This window comes from Rhinichthys klamathensis, unplaced genomic scaffold (assembly GCF_029890125.1).
Source record: "Rhinichthys klamathensis goyatoka isolate OS25496 unplaced genomic scaffold, OSU_Roscu_1.1 h1tg000181l_1, whole genome shotgun sequence".
Lineage (NCBI taxonomy): Eukaryota > Metazoa > Chordata > Actinopteri > Cypriniformes > Leuciscidae > Rhinichthys > Rhinichthys klamathensis.
Window position 1 is genome coordinate 2,595,497 of NW_026606709.1, and position 19,140 is coordinate 2,614,636.

At 36.7% G+C, this 19,140-nt stretch overlaps 1 protein-coding gene across 2 annotated transcripts in view; it reads right to left on the minus strand.

Moving 5' to 3' along the window:
• Positions 1 to 19,140, minus strand: part of zgc:173742 (DNA topoisomerase I, mitochondrial) — a 36,142-nt gene that overhangs the window by 2,813 nt on the left and 14,189 nt on the right. For both annotated transcript variants that reach the window (XM_056261269.1, XM_056261270.1), the window contains exons 9-15: positions 11,624 to 11,746; positions 11,313 to 11,500; positions 10,884 to 11,028; positions 8,467 to 8,610; positions 7,250 to 7,435; positions 5,740 to 5,808; positions 2,199 to 2,313 (exon numbers count right to left, since the gene is read on the minus strand). In XM_056261269.1, the coding sequence (XP_056117244.1) occupies positions 2,199 to 2,313; positions 5,740 to 5,808; positions 7,250 to 7,435; positions 8,467 to 8,610; positions 10,884 to 11,028; positions 11,313 to 11,500; positions 11,624 to 11,746 (970 nt within the window). The remainder of the gene's footprint in view (positions 1 to 2,198; positions 2,314 to 5,739; positions 5,809 to 7,249; positions 7,436 to 8,466; positions 8,611 to 10,883; positions 11,029 to 11,312; positions 11,501 to 11,623; positions 11,747 to 19,140) is intronic.

A 19,140-nucleotide genomic window follows, 5' to 3' on the forward strand; every position in this document is an offset into this window, starting at 1 on the left:
TTTTATACTGTAATAATCATCCTATTCGAATCAGTGCTATCTTAGTTTTATTATAATATTCTTATAATAGTTATTATTCATTTTTAGTAATTTTGTTGTGCTTTTGTCATTTGATTATTTTTAATATATATTGCAATATATGCATAATTAATTTTATTTCTATTTCAGTTTTAGTTATTTTTAGTTTTTATTAATTTCCATTTAATCATTTTAGTGCTTCAACGTATACATTTCAGATTATTGTCAAGGCAACATTTCTAATTTTCATTTATTTGTATTATTAGTTTACTAAAACTATTATTTATATTTTATTTTATTTAAAATGTATTTCAATTAACAGAAATATTTTAATAGTTTTAGTTAATTGATATCATTGATATAGTTTTAGTTAATTTAGTTAATTTTAAAATGATTAATTATTAATTAAAAGTATTAATTTAAATATAATTATTATTATTTTTTCATTTAAAAAAATGATATTCATATTATAGTAAAAAACAGTATTGTAATGCTTCTAACGTGAAGGAAATACAGAGCTGAAAATGGTTCAAATGGATAATTCTAGGTCCTTAAACAAGCTTCTCTGTGTAAAAGTGTAAATTACAAGCCAACATGCCGACCACTTACACACACAGCACATGGCACCTGATGGGCGAGACCCTGCCACACACTGAGCTGATTTAATTAGAGCTTGTAGCGGATGCAGAAAACAGATTCCCTCTCAGCAGCGCTCAGACACCTCAGTAATACACACACACATCACACCAACCCCAGCATTACACACACATCACATGCACAGACTGCAGCACTCGCTCTAGAGATACTCAGATAGTTACACTACCCACAAACAAACATAACGGTCTCATTAGCGCAAAAACACAACTCAGTAATTAATGATGAGAATCCTATTTACACAGCTAGCGGCACAACAGACTAGAACATGTCCGTCATCCAGCGATCTCTTCCATGTTAATAAACAGTCTTTGTTCTAACAATTTATGACTATGGCAAACAAAGAGAAACAGGTCGTTTTGCCAGACAGTAATATAATAATTTAGTCAAAAAAAATAATTGTAATATAAAATATGGTGATTTTTTTTTACAGTTGTAAAAAAACTGTAACTCATCCTTATTTAACAGTTAGTAATTTGGACGAGTTGTTATATATTGTCCAAATCAGATTAGTGGTTCAAATAATTTGCACTAAACACTTCTATATAGTAAGTATTTTGCAATATAGGGTTTTCCTGAACAAACATAAAAGCATTTAAAAACTTTCTAATCTGAAAGAACTTTCTAAGTCTGACTGAATCCAGATGTTTGACCAGTTTATAGCTTATACTGTGTGGTTTGGGCTCCATACATCTGACTTATGGGCAGTACCATAGGAAAAACTCAAACAAAACTCAATGTAAACATCTATTTTTAGTTAAGCTACTTAAACTAAACTAAAATGTAACTAGGATAACTGACAGTAAACTATTTCATGACTCCAAAACTAACTAAAATAAAAATTCTAAAATAATTCAAATTGTTTTAAATACATGGTATATTACAAAACTTGAAAACAAAGAACAAAAACTCTCCACAGCAATAGCACTAGACTGTGCTGAGAAATGGTTAAACATTAACTTAAGCAACCCTAAAATATTAAAATAAAAACTAATTAAATTAAGCTAAACTTTGAAAATAACAGAAATAAAAACAATGTAAATAAATTAAAAAGACTAAATGAAAAAGTAGAAATTAAAACGGTATAATAATTAAGTTATACAAAAAATGAAAACTATAATAACCCTGATGGACAATCAGTGAGCTTGCAATGAACTCCAGACTCAAACACTGATGTGAAACTGCGGCCAGTCACGCTGCACGCTCGCAGACTAGAAACTTGGTTGATTATAATCTCACTCGCTTGAGTTTAGACACACTGTCATACTAACAATATCCATATGTTCCTGTGGACTCACAGTTGTCAAAATGTACGTTTTGTTTTTCAACACTGACAGCAATCCATATTGGCATCATATTTGAGTGTTTTTAGCAAATGTTTCTAATTCACATCCATACTGACAGCATGGCTAAACATCTGGAAATTGTACAAGTTGTCTTGAAGCTGAATATTCACTTGAAGTTTGACTGATAGAATGCTAGAAGAAAAGGGGAGAGAGAAAGAGGCAGAAAAACAAGGCACTCACTGTTGCCGAGTTCTTTCAGCTGTTGCTGCAGGGTTATAGAGGCGTTGTATGTCCTAAAAACCTTTGCAGTCAATCCTGGCATGAGGGAACTCAGGTGTTTATTCAGCACTTGAGTCTGTGTAGACAAAAACAAGATATTAAAGGTAGTATTCACACACAAAAGCAGAGAAATCACAATATTTTACTATCCACCTTCACTGCAAACCCCTAGATGGCGCTTTTGCCTTGATTGTCTAGAAATATATATAATACACACAAAAAAGATGTCTAAAAGAGAAGTTCTCACTTCTCAATAGAGCAAGCTTATAACAACCAGTGATGGGAATAACGGCGTTATACTAACGGCATTACTTTTTCCAGTAACGTGTAATCTAATTGATTACTCTTCTCATCTTAATAACGCCGTTACTGCCAAAAAATGCGGCGCGTTACTATAACTGATGAAGCTGTTTTTTGTTTTTTTTCATCAGACCAACTAGATCTCTGCGCGAGAGGCAAATACTTTTTTTACTGTTCTTCCTTGGTTAGTGGGCAGAGCACGAGACAAGCGCATAAATGCTGACGATTGGCTGAGGTAGAGTAAAATGTCATTGTAAGCCAATCAGAGGTAGAGTTGGGCGGGTGTTCGAAAGCACGCATAGTAGTGATGGGCATTCGGCTCTTTTGACTCAGCTCACTGAAAAGAGCAGGCTCTTTTGGCTCACAAACGGCTCTTTAAATGACTTTGACTATAATATTTCAATTTTTATTACATAATTATTTAATTTCTATAGGCTAAATTTGTAAAAATAGAGTCGGCTCTTCAGATATGCGAGCCAGCTCCCGACGTTCACCTAAAAGAGCCGGCTCTTAGAGTAACTAACTCTTAGAATCGCGAACGACCCATCAAAAGCTCATTCGCGAACGAGTCGATCCATCATCACTAACGCTCATTCGCGAACGACCCATCATAACGCATAGTCGGACAGGACAGGACACACAAGGAACAACACAAGCCAGTCAGTCAACGAGAGACAGGTATGGCGACGAGCTTAACAAGCTTAATTTAATTTTGCCCAGTTGTGGCCTGTTTAGGGGCAATAAATATCAAAAGTTCCAAAACATCTATTGTGTTATTTGCATTGATCCACTATATAAACATAATATCTACATACATGGCATTTGATTGGAGGCTAGTCTCACTTTGTCCCACAGCAACATTTTTTTTTTTTTAGATGTGTGTACAATGTTTCATGTTTCTGTTAATAATGTATTGTATTAAGTGTCCATTTTATTATAATATTCAGATTTATCATAAATAATTGAACATGCACATGTATTGTAAGTTCCGTTAAAGAGGGGTAGAGGTCGGGTCACATTTGAGCATTTAAAATTAAATTTTACTTGAAAGTAACGCAATAGTTACTTTTTTAAGTAACTAGTTACTTTTAAAATTTGTAACTGAGTATCTAATTTAGTTACTTTTTGGCAGAAGTAACTAGTAACTGTAACTAATTACTTTTTAAAAGTAACTTGCCCAACACTGATAACAACATATCCATTAAATCTGCTACTACATCTTAAAAATGAGCGTCTTAAAAAGGACTCGCAGACAAGCTCCACGACCAACAAGTGCATGCACACTTACATCAGACTCAAACGTCTAAATTGAAAAATCTTTCCTCACTTTTTAAAACCGAAAATACAAATATTCACTTCCGAAACTGTGGTTTTGGTGATAGCACGATCACACGCATCTGTATTCTAAATGAAGCTAGATGTGATATCTTTAAAGATACTAAATGCTAATGACAGCAGTTGTGTGCTAGCATGTCAACCACTGCTAATGTTCAGCACATGTGCTGCCGTCTGATGACACGCAAGGCGCTTGAAGCATGTTGAACATGTTGGTCTCTTCAGCTCTGTTCACCAAGGAACACTGTGACATTTGGGTTAGGACACCCTTTGGCAAGCCGTTTTAACTTTTAATCATTCGCAAGATATGAATTTGTGATATAAAAAATTACATTAGATATATTGGCCACCATATCGGTATCGACTTTTAATGTTATCGTTATCAGCCCAATAAGAAAATGTTGTCATACAGGCTAAGGCTGCATACAATTATAATGAGAACATCATTATAATTGTGTGTTTGGGGCATGGATTTAATAGTGAGACTTTTGTTTGTGTAATCAGGCTTTCAAAAATTATATAAAAATTTGGATTTAGATTTATTAGCCAATATATCGGTTATCGGCTTTCAAATATAAACAATTATAAGATATAAAATATAAGAACTGATTTCTAACTAGTTGGAAATCCAATTTCACATATCAGAAATACAATTCTTACTAGTAAAAATCATAATTTATTTCAATATTTACTTTGTAACAAGTAAAAATATAAATTCCTGATATCAAGAATTAGCATTTTAACACATTTGTTTTGTCACATTGAATTGACTCAACTATTGAAAATGTAATTGTTGAGATCACAAATTCATATTCTGCGAATGATTAAAAGTCTAAACGGCTTGCCATAGACACCCAGTGACTCAAAGGAACTCAGGTTTATGTGTGTGTGTGTGTGTGTGTGTGTGTTAAGTGTTTACCCAAGCTATACTTCTGGGAACACAACTGCTGCACAATGTCCTCCAATGTTAGCTAAACCTGACAAAGTACTTTTGGGGACATTGGCAAAAAGGCCAAAAATATTGGGAAAAAAAGGCATTTTATGTATACAAACAGTGAGATACAAAACAATAATAGAAAGAGATGCACAAACAGACTCAAGCCTTTGGCCATGTCTCAAACGAAACAATAAAAACAAAACAAAACATCCCATGTTATGGTATATTTTCTTCTGTTTTATGGAACGCTGGGGGAAAAAATCTTAAGACGACTCTCCAATGCAAGCTCCCCTCATTAAAAGTTACAATTATGTAGCTAGAAAAATTAGTCTGATTGTATGTAATATATAAAACTGGTGATGGTTCAGCCAAGTTCAAGACTTTTTTTAGCAGCATATATAAACACGCACACACACACACGTGCACACATGAGCTTAAAAGCACAGTAGCATGTAATAAGATTTGCAGCACTTTGTGGAAGAGGGCCAGTATTAGAGTCTCTGCCGCATCCTCCCTCGTTCACCCCTTTGCTCGGCCTTTCGCCATATCAATCGGAAGAGCCCAAAGTACAGATTAACTTCCCCCCCTCCATGATGGCCCACCATTACCAACCTGACCTCATCGAGGGGGCACATTTCTCTCTCTCTCTGTCACTGTATCTCTCTCTCACACACAGTTTTTCCAATTTTCTCTCACAATCTGTCTCTCTCTCTCTCTCTCTCTCTCGCTCTCTCTCTCTCTGTCCTTCAGCGAGGGCAGAATCCTTTGTCTGGAAAAATTAAGACTGAAATATTTTTTTTCAAAACGAGCTGAAAAGAAAAACTACCATCCTTTAGTGTGAGCCCGTATGACGCAAGCCTCTCGAGAATCGTATCCCTCAGAATGAAAAATCTATGACTGTCTGCTGCTGTTTCAGAACATTACACTCACATTGAGTCGATCAAAGAGGTCGTCTCCTCCTTGCTTGTTTTCCATGAAAAGCTTAAGGTTTTTGAACACCTAAAACAGAAAACACATGTTTGCTTGTTTATCATATGCATAGAACAGAGATTGAGAAAGAAAAGGGAGAGGAAAGAGAGAGGGAGAGGCACTCTCAATTATATTTGACATTTCGCAGAAGTCCTGTTTTTCTCCACTCCTACTAAATAAACCAGCTAAAATATGCATGGAACTAATTAATGGTAGCAGATGTGGTGCTTTTAAATCAGTCTCATTTGAATAACAATTTATCCTTGAGCCAAATGCATGAAGAAGAAAGTAAACAGACCGCTCGCCAAGCAATGACAGAATTTATATTTCTGGAATATTTTCCCCCAATTTAACACGGCCGTATGTTAGTAATGATTGATTCATATGCTAACCTTCCTGTCTAATAAGCACAGAGATCAACACTTAACATGATCACATATTCAACACACTCTAATATGACCAGATAATGCCGGTCCAAAGCTCACAGATCACTAGCGAAAATGCTTCTTTTGGCATTTTTCTAATTATAGCTCAACGTTTTTCATTACAAATTACATTATCAGCAAAATAGTTTGAGAGCAATTCAATTTATGTGAATTACAGAAAGTCTCTTTTCACCCTTTTGCGTTCGTTTTTTCAAGTTTGCGAAAAACCAGATGATCATGTTCTCAAGCGTGATTCAAGACGATCCAAAAAAAAAAAACTTCTGGAAGTGTGGGCAGAGAAACGAAACGAAAACGCCGTTTTAATATGCATCCGGATAAATGTAAACGTAACCTTAATTTCTAAAATTAGGTGTTGAATCTCAGATATGTCATGTGATCTCAAGACTTCAGGACATAGATACATTCATACAAATAGTTTGTTACTCAAACAAACTTGTTATTCTATAAAAAAGGAAAATGAACGGCAGCTTATTGATGGTAATGCAGCTCCAGACCACGTGGCATCAAGTTCCAAAGGCTTTAATTGTAATTCATTATGTCGTAATGTGGTGATGAAAAAGTGGGGGTCGGTTTTCACAATACCTGCAATTATATCTGACATTTCCGCAAAGTCTGCCTGACGCCAAATAAACTTGCAAGATATTCAGAAACTAATTAATTTTCACTTGATGAGCTTCTTTCAAATGTTCTCATTTACATTTTGAAACCTATGCAAGCAAACAAGATCTAGCGGCTGAGTACGGCACACGTCTCACTGCCCCTCTAGCCTGACCTCCACGCTAGCGAACAGTGGAGAAACCGTACTTTCAACAGCTACGAGCTGTTAAAATAACAATAACCCACCTGTTATGACTAAAATTATCATACATGAGGTAATTGATAAATGCGATGAATCCAATTTGCAATAGATTTGCATTTCCAGTTGGAAGTGTTTTAGTTAAGCTTGTGTTTGTTCCAGTGTTAATACATGTAAGAAATGTAAAATGTAAGCCAGCACAATCTGTCTACCTTTACAATGTTCTTACCCTTTTGGCCACAGGAACCTTGTTGTAGTAGCGGATGCAATCTTTACCCAGGAAGTCGAACTCTACCACACACTTTTGCCCATCTAGTGTGTCGTGTAAAGTGATGTGCTCCACGCGTAGTGAGCAACAACCCACGGTGTCTGCCGTCTCACCCTCTTCCTTTTCATTACCTGCTCTCAGAGCCAGCTGAAGAGTTTAACACACACATACACCTGCTTCATACAGACATGACACTGGATCTTCAGAACATCTTAGAGTGAATGCTCAGCTGCTTGTGAACATGTTTGGACATGACAGTGGACTGAAAGCTGCAGTATGGTATTGAGTGTAATAAGAAAAGACTCTGAAACCCTTTGATACTGGATGTAACCTTTGATCCAGTATCTCCACACAGAACTAGGATTTGTGTGAGAGTGTGTGTGTGTGTGTGTACGTTTTTATAAACCGAGGAAAAGATGTTTGCCTTCCAAAAAATAGTTCAATTTTTTGGGGGGAAAAAAAGTCTCATATGATGTTATTCATGTCACACTAGAAGATCTAAAAAAATAAAAAAATAATGAGATACTCAAATTTACAAACAATATTTTTAATTCTGAGATATGAAGTTGAATTTGAATGGTCATATTGTGAAATATAATTTCATTGTGACAAGTCGCAATTGTGAGATAATAATTCACAATTATGAAAGTCACATTTGAGACATTTGCTATTATGAAATTATGGAGGGGCGGGGGACATTCCAGAACACGTGCTACTAGGTGCCAATCATGACACACTGGGCCAGCTTAACCAATCACAGCACATTTCGTATTTCGGAAGGGGTGGCTTCATCGAAATTGCTGTGTTCGAGGGGGAGAGAGGAGCTGTATGATGTAAAATATGTGAAAGATAATGCGTTTTTTGAACAATCTAGCATGAAAACATTCTAGTACACCCCAAAAGCCAAATCAAGACTTCGTAAAAGGGCATAATAGGCCTTTAAATTGACCATAACATGAGGAACTGAACTTTGATCTTTTAAAATAAATAATTCATTATATTATGAAAACATACTTTAACTTTCAGAACTTAGTACACCTGCAGAAATAGCAAATCCACATGCTGTCCTCTGTGATATCTCCTCACTCTCTGCTGTATTTATTCTCAACAGGCAGCTTGAGCTGTATAAAGCTCTCTAATGTGCACAAATTATGTCTGAGAAGCTTGTGTGGCCTGACCTTGTCTATAAAGTAGAGGGCAACGGCTCTCTGGCGTGTGCCCATCTGTTTGGACTTGAGGTCCTCCTGGTACTGGGTTCGGATGGCATCCACACACGTCTTCAGTCTACGAGCCACCTCATACTTTTCCCAATCCTTCTCACCCTACGGGAAACAAAATAAATCAACAAAGTAAAGCAAGGAACTAAATTACATGCCATGGGGCAGCTCAGCCTGACACTTCATGAGTGATCTGTCTTCAAGTACCATCTTATTCCAAAGGAACTGATTGAAATCTGAGGTGATGAAAAAAAAAAAAAATCATATCAAGAGATTTAGAAAAAATAATCTTAAAGACTCCACGAAACAAATGTAAATTTCTTGCCCGCATTTTCAGTGCAATTTTTCTTCCTGCTGATCCAGGAAGTTGGGTCAGAACATCTAAGGGTTTATATTTCAGCTAAATGTTTAACATTTACAAGTACATTACTTTAATATACAGTAGATTAGGAGACTGTGTAAAAAAAAAATATTGATTTCTCGATTTGAATTGGTTCTCATTTTTATGAACCGATACCGATTCTTAAATTCCAAGAATCAATATTTTTCTATATGCCGTTTTCAGTTGATAATGAATGAACGGAACATTGTAGCGCGCCTCGCCACCTCCCATCTAATAAATCCTGAAAACTGGTATTTACAAAACCTTATTGCATGTTACGGTCAGGTTGTCTGATTCCAGCTACAAGCACTTTAATTTGTACATACAAAAAGTTACTTTGTTGTCACAGCAACAGCATAGTGACCAACATAATGTAGAATAACTTAACCTTCACACACTAATTCAGTACATAAAAAGCAACAGAAAGCAGACAGATGGATGGACCCGGTTAGGAAAGAAAAGCAAAGTAATGAGGTGGCTGGGAGACGGTGTAGAGAATTTGTTTTGATTTTTAGATTTCTTGAGAGGTGTCCATCACTAAGTTCTGATGAAATGGATCACTTTTCTTCCTAATTTATTTAGCGAGAGTTAGTGAGTGGAACGAGGGTGAAGATGAGGTGCTGAGCTGAAACTAAGTGAGCATGATTCGGCAGAACGCGAGAATACACATCAGCTCTGTTTGATTGGCCCGGACTCTGTGCTAAAAGGCAACATCAAATCACATCTATTATTAACAAGGTGACAGAGACAGACAGTCGTGAGGTGAAAAGGACGTGAAGATGAGTTGTAAATGAAGGGATGTACAGGCAGAGAGAGAAAGGAGAGGGCAATAAGTACATTTTAATCAAGTCAATGGTAAGGAAATATTACTATCACACCACCAGACTTTTGACTAAAAGCATGAAGTTGCATGCAGCTTATTCTGACCAAGAACCGCCAACATATAGAATAAAACAGTCGGGTTGTGGAAGTAAATCTCCATTCATTTTCTCCATAAGGAAATAGATTTTTAATGATAACTTATAGGCCTTTAAAGACAGACCTACTGCAAGTTCCAAGGTTGTTATTCGATGGTAAAATGGTATGCTTTTGTTATAGGTATCCGTTCACATTATTTCAACTTTAAATATTAGTGTTTAACTGCTGAATTTGTGGTGAAAACTACATTACCCATGACCCCGTATAGAAAAGTCAACAAATTAGACGGTCTCGGAGAGTAAATCACACCAAAAGAGCTGGCGGGAAATGCCCACTCCCATGAAGCACCATTTTCAAATACTTTTTTGCTTCAAATAAAAGTTTGTAATGTCATGATTTACCTCGTAGTTGGTTGGATTGGTTCAAGGCTTGTAACGCTTTAACAAAGACTAAAAACCCCCCGTGGGAAAAATGAATGGAAATAAAAATACTTCTGCTAACCAATGCTGCTAAAAAGTGGCCGGGCACTAATGTACTCTATGAAGGAAAAGATTGTCCCACAGACAAAGTGACCGATCTCAGTTTTGTTTTGTTTTTATGTGTTGCTTTATGTGTGTTTGTTATCTGTATATCAGGGGTTTTCCAATTAGGGACCAAGGACCTCCAGGGGTCAGAGTTAGTTAATATAATAATAACAACAATAATGGTACCGTAGTTAAAATCTACAGAATTTGACATTATACTTAAATAATTTTCCATATATTTCACGCACATTTATAATAATTTACGGGGTTCCCTGCAAAGTTTGAAAACCTTTGATCTAGATCTATCGTGGGTTGAAACAAATCTGTTCTGATAGGGCAGCAAAAAGGTAAAAAACAAAAAAACACACAAAAAAAAACAATAGTAATAATAGTAAATAGTAAAGTAAAAATATAAAGTAAAAAAAGTAAAATGCAATTAACCATATACATGCAGTAAAATTGTGCATAGTTAAATAGCAAAATAAATTAATAAAAATAATAAATATGCTAATGCTAAAGCTTTGAATCTGAAGTGGAGACTATAATATATATACCTTAAGTTTGGAGTTGGCATTGAGCATCACATATTTGCAAGATCCTTGTACGTTCTCAGTCCAGCTGGCAAGCCACGTTACAGTGTTGTCATGACGAACTTCCTTCCAGCGGTGACCAGCAGGAGGTTCTGGGATACGAGAGTCTCTGTAGGGTTAAATTCATACCTTATACTTCCTCTGAAAACAAAATACTGATTGATGAAAGAACTAACACTTGAAACTGCATATATATGGTTTTTCAGAAGAGATCTTGAGTAAAAATTATTGTACCCATTTGCAAACAACTTTCTATCAAATATATCAGCAATGTGCTTTTGTTAGTCTTCACATTCATGCCACAGTGCTACAGCAACAATCCCACATCTGAACATATAATACAGCTTGATAAAGCTATGCTGACTGCGGAGTGTTACGACATGAAACCCTCACTTGCTGCAGTTGATAATGACGTCTTCAGGTCGAATCTTCTTCTTCAGCATTCCCTGTTTAGGATGATCTCCTCTACCTCGGAAAAGCCCAGGAGGTTCTATCTTAAAGTTCCCAATGCGCTCACGATGGTGGTCCAACACACAGAACCCATACTCCTCAACAATTTTTTGATTGACCTCTTTATTAACCTGGAGAACATTTATCAATTCAGAGGAACATTGGTTACCTAGCGTAAGGGATGAGGCAGTCCATTCAAAGATTGTAACTTTGATTTATATTTCAAACATTTAGATGTAACGAAGGACACCCACCAACTTCTCCTCTTTGCTCATGTTCTTTCTGGCTTCCACCTTTTCTTTATGCATAGTATGGAGCTCCCCAAAATCACACTTGTTCAGATCCATGATTAGCTGTCTCTCCTCCAAAGTCATCTCCTGTACACAAGCACATGCATAAACCATCAAAACCATCAAGGAGGAAGTGTTTCAAAACGAAGCCTAAATTCAATCTGTTCATCATATAAAGTGATGAAAATATATATAAAAGAGTCTCTTCAGAAAATTTTAACTAAACTGCTCAATTCATATGGATTAGTTTTACTATCTCTTTATGGACTTTTTGAGGCATCAAAGTGTCATTTGCGTAGCTGTCTATGGAGGGACAGAGAGCTCTCAGATTTCATCAAAGGTGAGTTCAGAGTTCATACAGGGTGAGTAATTAATGACAGATTTAAAATTTTTGGGTGAACTATCAGATCAGACCACACACTGCTCTACAGTGACCTCAGCAGTCTATAACTTTCCTTATTGATTTAAATCGGATGAGATGTCAGCAGTACTTGAACCTAGCCTGGATGCCAGCCCGATGCCAGCCCGATGCCAGCCCGAACCCCGCCCACAACTTTTTCTGGTCGGGAAGTTCAGTCTGGACTCGATCCATTGAGGAGTAATTATGATCGGTTCAGAATTAGTCGGGCCAATCAAATTGCCAGGACGGGCTTTATACGATGATGGACAGATGATCTGCAGTTATCAAAGAGCGCTTGGGTTGAACTGGTTTCCCTCAGAGATGACTGCAGCTGGAGAATTGAGATGTATAGATTCCGCTATCGCGTCTGTTGTAAAAAAAAAATCGACAGCGCATTCATTTTAAAAGACGAACAGAGAACTGCAATCAAGGCATTTGTTGATCGGAAAGATGTGTTTTCCGTCCTTCCTACGGGATTCGGCAAAAGTTTAATTTATCAGCTGGCTCCGATGGTCGCTAAGAAGATGGGACGCAATGAAAGCCCTGTGGTCGTTGTGGAGGACTCATGGAGGACCAAGTAAAAGAAGCAGCACTCATTATTTTACTACTTCTTCCAGTGTGCGGTAGTTGAGTTCTGTTGACAACTTTGCGTAGCTCATAAAAAAAACACTTACTGCGTTGCTCTGATTGGTTGTAGGTCTATCCAATTGAGTGCAGAGTTTTTTTTTTTATCCTGGTTCGGTTAAGACACGCCTCATAATCAAAGCCCAATGGAGCAGTATCAGACTCACATTCTGACTAGAATATGAGTATGACGAAGTCAGGCTAACTTGAACCACCAACTGCCAAAAAGTCCATATTAAAGGTTCTCTTTTTTTTATTTTTATTTTTACTTCAGGCCACATTTACTTGATGCCCACACCCAATTCCAATTTGTTGACTATATCTGATTTTTTTGATGACTGGCTTACTACATCTTTTAAAAGTGACACATATCCAATATCTGCATTTATACTATATACTTGGCGAAACAACCCAAGGTAGACATACTGACCTGAAAAGCTTAGGCTGAAAAGGAAGTAAAAGCGACACGATTTGCAATAGACGCAGATGAATACAAGCTTTTGCTTTCCGTACCATCTTTAAAGGTCAGCAAAACATTGGGTTGAGCCTTCGTCCTCCATTGCGGCATTGAAAAGAGTTATGTGATAACGGTTGGTGTCCACCTGAGTCAACGTCATTTGCCACCATCGCTTTTTCAATTAAGTAAGACTCGCTTTGACAGGGGAACAACTGATCTGTCAGCTTGCATGGCAGACGCAAATGCATGTATCCGATTTATATCTGATTTATTTCTACATATGAATGAGGCCTGAAACCGATCTGAGAATATCAGAATCCATGTGCTTTTTTCCTGCTTACACATTCATGTGTCATATCTGAACTGTGCCACATGGGAGGAAAAAAAAAATCCAGATTTGGGCCACTTAAAAAATGTGATGTAAATGCGGCCTTAGTAGCAGTATACATTAGGAGAATCATTGTGCTAAAATAATACACAGCAATCATAGACATCCCTAGCCAGATGTCATTTACTATTTCTCAGAGGACCCCAGGGTAGACGAAACACAGTAGACAATTTGCACCAAAAATTGTCCCACGGTTAGGTGAAAAAAACAGTTTGGACTGGATTAAAATCAATATAAAAGGCTGTGAAACAGAAATTTTACTTTACTCCTCAGGGAAAACAAGTCCCATCCATGCAGGGTTTTAAGATAGTTTCTGCTCGCTTCATACGTCTACCAGACATCTTATAAGAAAGAAGCTGAGGGCACTGTTTTGAGTCCACATAGGGTGATAGACCAAGCACAAATTTCTTGAACTGAGTGAACTTTAGCTGACCTTGGGTAAGCGTATATGTGTGAAGATCAGAAAAGATTCGCACCCTCATGTTTTTTAGCAACACATACATACTTGACTGCAAGATTTTCACATATCAGAACTTTGCCTTTTTCTGTAACAGCAGCAAAAACGGCTACAAAGAAGAATATGTGAAAAGAAATTGATGTAAGAGAATCAATGAAACATTATCCAAATTGTCTTGTAATAAAAGGCTTTGAATCATCACACTTGGAGTAGAATGATGGACGAAAACAATTCATGACAGCAATCAGTACATCTTCAGGTCAATACATCTTCCATGAGAAAGCTACTACTTTGGAAAAACTTTTAGCATGACCTCATCTTTCAAGGGTAGATGTTTTCTAATGTTTCTTGAGCACCAAATCAGAATATCTTATGAAGGATCATGTGACACTGAAGACTGTAATGATGCTGAAAATTCAGCTTTGCCATCATGGGAATACATTTTAAAATATATTAAAATAGAAAGCAGTTATTTTAAATTGTAATACTATTTCACAATATTGCTGTTTTTACTAAATTTTTGATGCAGCCTTGGTGAGCATAAGATACTTCTTTTTAAGAATAAATAAATAAACAAAATCTTACAGACCTCAAACTTTTAAATCTTTATTTACATCCCTCTACATTTTGGGGAAAGGCTGAAATTTGACTTTGACCTTGCTTAGGGGTCAAGATCTTGAGGATTTACAGCAGGTTATTGAGTTGACCTTGCATTCAGGTTGATTCCAATTGGCAGTCCTGTCATGAATTGCAACTAGGAATATCATACATTTTACTTCAGACTAGGCAAAAGATTCAGTTCAGTGGAAGTGCTTGAGCTTTTGTGACGCATAGCAGCTATTCTGAAGGGTAAATTGATCAAACAATGGCTGTCTGATCATATATGTCTAGGCTGTCTTTTTGCTCGCAATATTTATAACAAAATTAACCAGTCAAAATTGGTTAATACTGAAATATGTCACTAATTAACTGATATATCATGTGAAACAGCCTTGCTTCAAAGTTAAGTCCTTTTAAGTGAGCCACTTCTGATGTTTTTTTAGCAGTTTTATACATCTCAATGACTCAAAAAAGGGTGCCTTCTGATCCTTTGCACTGATATTGCTTCGGGATATGGCCTGTTTCATGGCATTCGATAACAACAAGCACTTCCTACATCAGAAGACACTAAAGATCATCAAAACAACACTAGAGGACCGAGATCCCCTCACCTGTGATGATCACAGTTTCCCATGGGGCACAGGAAAGGAGATAGAGGACGAAGACAACCAAAAAAAATGAGAGGAGAGAAAAGTAAGTATCAGATGGAGGGGTCACAGAGGACTGACATACGCGTTTCCCTTTTGTCGGCTTATGATTTATTCTTGCACTTTTGCGGTGCTAAATGTCACACTAACACTGATTCACTCTAATCTCTCCTCCTGGGGCTGGTGAAGAGAACCTGCGCCACGGGACCTCACACAAGCAATTTCATCTGACCTGCCCCCCTCCATCTCCCCATTCTGTCACACAAATACGCACCCTCGACCATAAATGGCACCCCTGGGCCATTAGCCAGGGAGCAGAGCCCAGAGCACAGAGAAGGAAACGAGTAAAATGAGAGGAAAAGGGAAAGAATGCCCCCCAAAAAATGGCACACAAACAGACACTCAAACCTCAGACTCACAAATCAACTACATTGGTTAGGACTAGAGCGCAGCACAATCCATGACTCTATATTGTTGAATAAATCAAATGTACTAAATGGCAATCACAAATAACTGGCCATTGAGAAATGCGTCACTGTATTTAAAGGAAAAGTTTAATTTCTGTGGCAACAAATGGAAATTAACTTGAGTGCAATGCTAAAAAGTGCAATGTTATCCACTTATTATAGCCCATGATTTGTTGTGTGAATAATCTGTTTCATGTTGCTGCAGTATTACAAATAGTGCATTGCTATGTCTATTGTTTAAATCATATTTAATGCTAGTACAGTAATGTTGTGAAATAATATCATTTTAAATAAATGTTTTCTATCGTAATATATTGTAAAATATAATTTATTCCTGTGGTTCAAAGCTGATTTTTCAGAATCATTACTCTTCAGTCAGTGTCACATGATCCTTCAGAAATCATTCTAATATGATAATTTGGCACTCAAGAAACATTTCACATTATCAACGTGGAAAATAGTTGTGCTGATAAATATTGTTGTGGATACTGTGATACATTTTGTTTCTAGGATTCATTGATGTATAGAGTTCAAAAGAACAGTATTCGTTTAAAATAGACAATTTTTTAAACAATGCAAGTCTTTACTGTCACATTTGATCAACTAAAAAAAATTGACTGACCCCAAATATAATGTTTATAAATAAATCTAAATTTGAGGGTCTATCAGACTCTATAACCCTATAACATTGATAGATGGACTAGATGGTAGAGTACATAGTGCATAGTACATAGTGGACAGTTAGAACACAACTCAAGTGTTGTGTTGCTATACTAAAGCTAGCATGTTCAGAGTGGTTACTAACTGACCTAAAGTCTCTATGACATTCAGATCTATAGTTGTGGTATGGGTCCCTAGTACAATCTAAGTCTAAGGGTGCTTTCACACCTGAGAGTTTGTTTCGGAACCTCCGCACCAAAACAATCGCTCCAAGACCGCCTGAACCGGGCGGTTCGTTTGAGGTGTGAAAGCAATCCAACCTAAGAGACCAATGAACCAAATGGTATTATAATTCATAACAGGAAATGTGCTATATAAATAGCAGTAGTGTCCCGAATATTGTCCCGATGAAGCCTTGATTCCTGCTCTAGCTGCATTATAAAGTTAGTATGTTTGAGTATGTAACCTCTAGAGTCTAGACAGCAAGCGCTGGGAGATCCAGAGAATTTGCTGCAGTATTAATTCGAATGTACTGCAGTATATAATTTAACAGCACGAATGACGGCTACATTCGTATAGTGTTTGCGTATGTCTCGACAGTTACAACTAAAGCCACAATAAGCTTATGGAGCGAACTTGTCAATCATCTTGATGGATGACGCAGAGGAAACTCTGACCAATAAGAGGACAGTTGTACTCGCATGTGACTTGTATAAACACATTTTGGTATGCTTTGAAAGGTTGCCTTGTGAAAGTGAACCGAACCAAGAAAAAAATGCAACATTGTAACTAATTAAGTCCCTGTATCAGAACAAAACAAGCAATCTATAGGTGTGAAAAACACCCTAAGAGACGTTTTTTTCCATTTTATCATCTGCCATGAAGAAAACCTAAGTCTGATTATTTAAAAAGTAATCACACAAATAGATTTGAGAAATAATTAGGGCTGGGTATTGAAACAAAATGTTCGATACCGATACCTTGACTTCGATACCGGTTCCTGAACGATACTTTTTTCGATACCAATTTTATGTAACCAGTTTTAACAATATAACATTACCTAATTTTTATTTTTTCAGTTTGTTGACTTTTTTACACTCATATTTTGAGTATGTAAAAAAGCACCAATGCTAAAGTTTTCTATGTTTCCTAATCATTTAACAACATGTATTCTATACTTCAATGAGCTCATTGTTTCTGCCTTAACTTAATGCATTGTTTAACAATGAAACTGAATGAAAATTAATTGAAATGCATTACACTGTCACCTCTGATAACAGATCACTCTAAATTGTAATTTAGACACATGCATTTTCTGTAAAGCTGTTTTGAAACGATATGTATTGTGAAAAATGCTATACAAATAAATGTGAATTAAATTAAATATAGGCTACTGGGGGGCGGGATATATGCCTCGCGCTCAGCACGCATGAAGCTTGCAGCAAAGCACTGGCCTAATGATTATGGAAACAATAGCAAGGAGATATTTTAATTGTTTATTAATGAACAAGTGTTTACTAATGGTGTGTTCACACCGAACGCAAATTTAATTATTTGCGCGAGTAGATTACATACAAAGTCAATGCAAAGATGCGAATAGACGCATCATTCGGATTAATCAGACACACTGATTAATCCAGGTGTGTCTGATTATTGTTGCTATTACTACTGAGGTCAGGCACACCTGAATTAATCAGTGTGTCCAATAATGTAAGACAGGAAATAAAGGAGCTGGGGCATGTTCAAGATCACAACGGTGCGCAACGTTTTGCTACGGTTTCCGGGTTGAACGTCATGTTTCCTGGAAACGGCGTGTACCGGTGTGCAACGGGGTTTGAGATGCGTTTTCTCTTGTTTGGTGGGCGTGTCACAACTGCAGTCCAATCAGCAGCAACATGTATATAAAGCACACGGTATTAAAGAGAACTCTCACAATGGAAGTAATTTACAAATGTGTTCGATATGCAACAACTAAGGATATTAGAAGACATGTTTGTCGTAAGTATTATTGTAAAAATATAGGATATCAACATAATGATGTAGTTGTTTATATTTTTAGCTTCATTGCAAGTGTGTGACATTTGGTATAGAAATAAACAATGCATGTAAAGTGCTTTTCCTAAAAATGAGAAAGAAAATACAGGGTATTAATAAAACATTATGAACAAAAAGAATGTGAGGCTAAATAGATGCGTTTTAGTCTTTATTAGGTAAGATGTGCTTCCATTTCAGTTTCCACAAATCCCTTCACTCGATTGGGATGTTCTCTTGTGTTCTGGGCGGCAAGTGCAGTAACTGTAACATCGGGCATATTTTGTAGTATTAAACATATTTATACCGACTTAATCAGGCTCCGAAAATTCTTCACAAAGAACACAAAAAGCCTTCTCAGCTGCCGTAGTTGCAACTCTTGCGTCATCACAACAGTGCGTTCAAAGCATCACCGTTTCTGTTTAAAAAACGTTCTGCAACGTTTTGTCGGCGCTGAACGCAGCCCTTGCTTAAGTTCAGGAAGTAGTGCAGCTGTCAATTCGGTCGGTACCTAAAAAGTACCGAACTCGGTACCCAGCCCTAGAGATAATTCAATGATAGCTTCCAAAAACATTTTACCAACACTGGTGGTAGCTAGTAGGGTCAACATATTGGCACCATAATGGTTATTGTGTTTTTTTTTTTAAATTAAATATAAACATGGTAATGGATGTTTAATTGTCTATTTTAAAACTGAAATGGCTTTTGCCATCATCTAGCACTAACTTTTTTTTTTAAGTGGTAGATTAT